The sequence below is a fragment of the Zingiber officinale genome, chromosome 9B (assembly GCF_018446385.1).
Source record: "Zingiber officinale cultivar Zhangliang chromosome 9B, Zo_v1.1, whole genome shotgun sequence".
In the NCBI taxonomy this organism is placed as follows: domain Eukaryota; kingdom Viridiplantae; phylum Streptophyta; class Magnoliopsida; order Zingiberales; family Zingiberaceae; genus Zingiber; species Zingiber officinale.
Genome location: NC_056003.1, coordinates 109,246,680 through 109,252,105, shown reverse-complemented (window position 1 = coordinate 109,252,105; position 5,426 = coordinate 109,246,680). Strand labels below are relative to the sequence as shown.

The 5,426-nt window shown below is 41.4% G+C and overlaps 1 protein-coding gene across 1 annotated transcript; it reads right to left on the bottom strand.

Moving 5' to 3' along the window:
* Positions 1-357: 357 nt before the first annotated feature.
* LOC122025257 (probable BOI-related E3 ubiquitin-protein ligase 2) lies at positions 358-2,039 on the bottom strand. The gene is made up of 3 exons (XM_042584041.1): positions 1,864-2,039; positions 1,219-1,672; positions 358-1,135 (listed from the first exon to the last, which is right to left on the bottom strand). Exons 1-3 carry the CDS (start codon positions 1,905-1,907, stop codon positions 590-592), a joined length of 1,044 nt encoding a protein of 347 aa, XP_042439975.1. The 5' UTR covers positions 1,908-2,039; the 3' UTR covers positions 358-589.
* Positions 2,040-5,426: the final 3,387 nt, after the last annotated feature.

Below are 5,426 nucleotides of genomic sequence, written 5' to 3'. Positions count from 1 at the left end.
CAAGATATTTTTTTGCATTAGATATGCATTTTCACTAGTTCGTTTTAGGCGTAATTTTCTTTTTTTTTTTAGTTTATGTATGAAGTTAATTTTTTGGGTTGTAGAAATTGTCCTTGTCGATCGAGCCAATTACGGTGAAGGCTGAGTGCCGTGTGGAGGAGTCCAGCTTTCCACCATTTTCAGAGGACATTAATTACGACAGAGATAAGATTTCTGAAACATGAAATCGTGAATCCCGTAAAGAAACGTAGAAAGGCCACTGAAACTGACGTAGCGTGGGAATCTCCCGAGCACCACCAGTTGGTTCTGCCTCGGCGAAGGCAACGAATTAGGGTTCATGAGCAATGTGATCGCCGATTAAAGAAAGATAAATTCAGCAAAATTAGTACGAAAGTGTAAACCAACAGTGCAGTTTAACTCCGGCGATAATGAAGGGCGAGGGACAGAGCCACAGACGCTGCTACCATGAGAATAAGGAAATTGCTAGAGAGGGAAAAAAATGGTATGAACAAATTGCGCAGCCGGAGAGACGGGAAACACCGGAGGAAAAAAAAAAAAGCGGAGCTCGTGCGCAGCCGCCGGAGGTTCGTCAACACATGAGGACTTCCAGGCTGCGGTTCTTGGTGGCGCCGCAGATGGGACATGCGGCGGTGACGGACTCGCACGCCTCGCAGAGAGAGAGATGACGGCAGGGAAGCAGAAGCATGCAAACGTCCCTCTCGCCGCAAACTTTGCATGGTTTGGCCCGACGGGATTCTAGCGACGGAGCAGTGGAGACGGCGGCGGGAGCGGCGCGGTCTGCTTCGTTGCAGCATGACTGCGCGTCGTCGGCTGGAAAGTCCAAGGATTCGTCGTTGATGTTACGGCGGACGGTGCCGTCGAGCAGGGCTTGTTCGAGAGTTGTCCTGAGATTGCTGACGATGGCTTCGTTGTTCTTGGCCATGTCGAACCACAGATGGTTCTCCGCGCTCATTAGCCGTACCTTCTCCTCCAACTCCGCATTCCGGCGGATGGCGCTCTGCAACCCGGCTTCCTTCTCCATCAACTGCTTCGCTGCTCGGTGCACACACACCGAGATAATCGTCCGGCAATGCCTGTTAGACATCTCCTCCAATTCACAACGCAGTCGCTCGTTCTGCGATCGATTCAAGTCACTCACGGAGATGAGAAAGAAGAAAACTTCGATCGATTGCATAAAAGAATAAACATTAATGGTACCTGTAGCCGAACGAGCGCATCGACTTCCAGGTTCTGTTGGTAGAGAAGAGAAACGAGATCTTGTACAGAAGAAGAAACGGGCTGAGGCATCGAAGCGTGCCGGCCACTGGTGGAAGTCCCTCCCGATTCCAGCAATCGACTCTGCGCAAGAAGCTCAGGCACGACTCCAGCTACCTTCTTCGGAGCCGCAAGATAAGGAAAAATCGGCGTCGCCGAGATTCGGCTGTGGCACGGCAAAGCCCCAGATTCCACCCGCGCGCGCTTTCCCAGATTCGAGGCGTTGCAGGTGAGCTCGCTCTGCCAGTCGCTCACCATCGTTCGATCGAACACGATTTGCGCCGCCTGCTGCTGCTGCTGCTGCAGCAGCAGAAGCTTTCCTCCCCCATCGCCATTGCTACCGAGTTGCAGAAGATTGCAAGCATCTTGATGCACGACCTGGAGTTCATCCATCCCTCTGCAAATCCAATCACGCATAGAGAGATTGAGCCACAGAAATCAAACCCCACCGCACGGATCATATACGGTACTAGGCCGATCGAGAGAGGAACCGATCGATTTCAAAGACGCGAAGAATTCCAGAAGAATAGCTCCACAAAGTAGACGAATCAACCGAGACGCAACAGCGAGGAAACTTGAACGACTCACCGATTCCCGAAATCGGAGGCGAAAACCATGGCTTCCACTGCCATCACCGATCGATCCAAGAGATCCCTGCTCTCCACCACGCCAACCCCTTCGTTCCAACAAACAGAGCGCACGAAATGGCGAGAGACAAGTATGGGCGTGACACCTTTATAATCCTCTCTAACCTCTCTCTTTATCTCTCTCTCTCTTTATATACAAACCATATAAAAAAGAGGGAGGCAGAGGTGGCCACGTACGAACAGATAATGCCAAAACGAAACAGACTCGTTTTGCAGATTAATTCAGTGGCGTGGGAAAAAGCAACCCGTAAAAAGCAACGATCCCGTTTTCCCTTAATTGACCGGTTCGGTTTATTTTATTTTGTTTTATTGAAACTTAACGGAGGCAGGGCAACGGACGGTCAACGACGCACGCTAGTCGTGATGCCGTTTTCGTCGACTAGCTAACGTGCCTCTCTCGAAATGGTGCGTGAACTGCCTGCTGCTTCTGGACTCCACTCTCATTAAAGCCAAATATCAATTTCTTCTTTTACTTTTACCAATGCAATGCAATGCAATGCAATGCGCCATGGGAATAACGTGACTCCTCGAACTAGGAACGTAACTCAAAAAGACTAGCTACGAACGATAGCTTCGTAATTACGGAGCCAGTACGGACGTTCGCTCGCTGCGCTGCGCTGCACTGCACTGAACTGCACCGCCGGAGCCGGTGGCAGCGGCCGTCCCCTGCTTGCAGGAGTACTGCGCGTTTCGTCTACCTCCATCTTTATCGATGACAAGGTCACGCAATCACTGAGTGCCAGCCTCAGATTCATTGTTCCTGTGACTTGTTGCTGTTTAATTAATTTGATGGGAAGGAAAGGGAGGGGAGGAAAGAGAGGAGAGCGAAAGATGGGACCAAGGAGGACGGAGGGTATCATGCACCTTATCCCATGTCCGTACTTTATGCCACTGTCTGCTTTAAAAAGAGATCTCTCAGGCCGACGCCAGTTCCTGCTCCATCATTATGGCGCGGAACAGCAGTAAAATCGGCAGCGGTAATTAGTACAACAACGTAGACGCGCCCGAGGGCACCGTCATATCAAATCGGATCAACGAGGCTTTGCTGGCGACAATTTTTTTTTTTTTTTAATTCTTACATCTAATCTAACTGTTCGAACGGACTAAGCCGATTAGTGATTTTTTCTATCTATTATTAAAATAAATATGATACATAAATATTTCATCATCTAATAATGAAAGTCCTAATTCTTTTTCACTCTGATATTTTATTGTTCGAATCAACTAATCCGATAGATGATTGACAAATTTTTTTCATCGCATCAAGTAAAAAAATTTAAGAAAATGCTGTTACTATACGATTGTCACAAGGGCAATGGGTCCCTTCGACCAATTGTAACGAAACTATGCTTGTCTTAATTGTCCATGACAATTTGTCTTCAAATTATTGGAAGGAAACTAAATTATCAGGTTATATAGTTTATATCCAACCATTATAATTAAAAATTGGGAAAAAATAATTGAGAATACATATCCGTCGAAAAATGATCGATGACAAAAAAAAAAAAAAAAAAACAGGGGAGAATTCGAGAGTAAGGAGGAAGGGAGAAATGAGAAGGCGGTTTTATTGTCGTAATTATGGGTTGATGGCGTACGTCTCAGGTAGAGGGTAGCAGGAGGGGTGGGACGTACGTGGGGATCCTGTGGCTTGGCCTCCTCTGCCTGCTGCATGCGTCTCTGTCACGCTGCTGCCCCAGTGCCTGTCTAAATCCATCCATACCGTATCGATGTGATATATTCTTACTTTAAATTCTAAAAATTATTATTATTATTTCATTTTCTAATAAATTTACGAGCAATTGATGATTTGATTGGCTGTCTACTTTTTCTATTTGTTTGGTAGACAAATCCCGTTGTTGCCGAAATCGTATATAACCATTTTATAATAAATTTTAAATTAAATAATTTTATTCCAATGATTAATTTTTAAAGTAGATTTTACATTATTTCGAGAATTTTGATTCAAAATTGGCATATCTATTGTCTTAATTAATGCTTAAAAACCATTTCACTTTTATTATAAATTTTTTCTCGTGACTATTGGGAATGTGCCTGACTTATCTACTATTTGAATGCATACTACTTAATTGAACGGACATTAATTTTATTAGTTAAAAATAGACATAAATTTTCAAAAATAGTACCAAACGGAAATACATATCCAAACTTAACAAATGCTTATTCAATCTTATTGTTATAGTAATTATGATTTATAAATAATTCATTTTGAATCATCAAGTCGTAGTCATAATATTGTATCTGCTATAATAATATAAAAGTAAAAAATTAAATAAAAATAACTGAGACGAGATAGAACGCTGTTTGATAATAAATAAAAAATATATTATTTTGACGGTTCAATAAAAAAAAGAAGTCCTTTTTATTTTTACCAAAAAAAATACTCATAGATATGGTGGTTTGAGTAACTTTTAATTATTTATTTAGTAGATTGTTGGGGTTCACGTATCAGCCCCTAAAATCTCGACACGTTTGGTTGGATTGGAGATCGTGAAGTTGCAAATTCCAAGTTGATAAAGTTATGCGCATAATGATTTAATTATGAGCACGTGATCGTTGGCTGGGGTATTTGCCAGCATAGACACCAATTATAGGATCAGATTAGATAGACTAAGTTCTCTTAAGACGGTACGATACGAAGTATTATCATATGAAATTTTAAGATTAAAATTTAGTGCGCCTGAGTGTATTTTTTTTTAATGTTTTAATCATCTATAGTGCGCCTGAGTGTATTTTTTTTAGAATGTTTTAATCATATAAATGATTAATAATCATCAATAATTAAATGATTTTTTTTTTGTTTTAGTTAGGGATGACAATTTCATCCGAATTTGATGGGTAATCCGATATTCGATCAAAATGGAAGAGGATATGAAGTAAATTTTTATATCCGATTATAGTAAATGGGTATTCAGGTATGAGTATTTTGAATATGGGTATGGAGGCGGATGTGATAAAATCTTACCCATACCCTACCCGATACCCTATATATATATATATATGCGTCTATTTTTTATTAGGAAAGAAAAACTTTAGTCCTCTTTTCGTTTTAGAAAAAAAAAATTTAGTTTGTCTATTTATCCGGTCATCAACACGTATCTCATCTTCTTTTCCACGGAAAATATTCATCCGATCGAAGGAGCGCGAGATGAGGAAAATCTGACAAGTACATTGAAATATTTTTTTAAAAAATGAGAATGGTATGGAGTAATAGGATGATGGGTAGGATATGGATATCCGAAACTCGGACGGATATGGAGATGAGTATGAAAGTTAAATACCCGATGAGTATGGGGATGAGTATGAGTATAGATATAATAAATGGAGATGAGTACGGAGGATATGAAATTATCTTCCCTAATCTTAGCCATATGTATTAATGGTTAATAGTCACATGATTTATCTTCTCCATATTAATTTAAAAATAAATTGATAAATTTATTTTCTCTATATTAATCTAGGACAGATTGACAAATTTACAAGTAA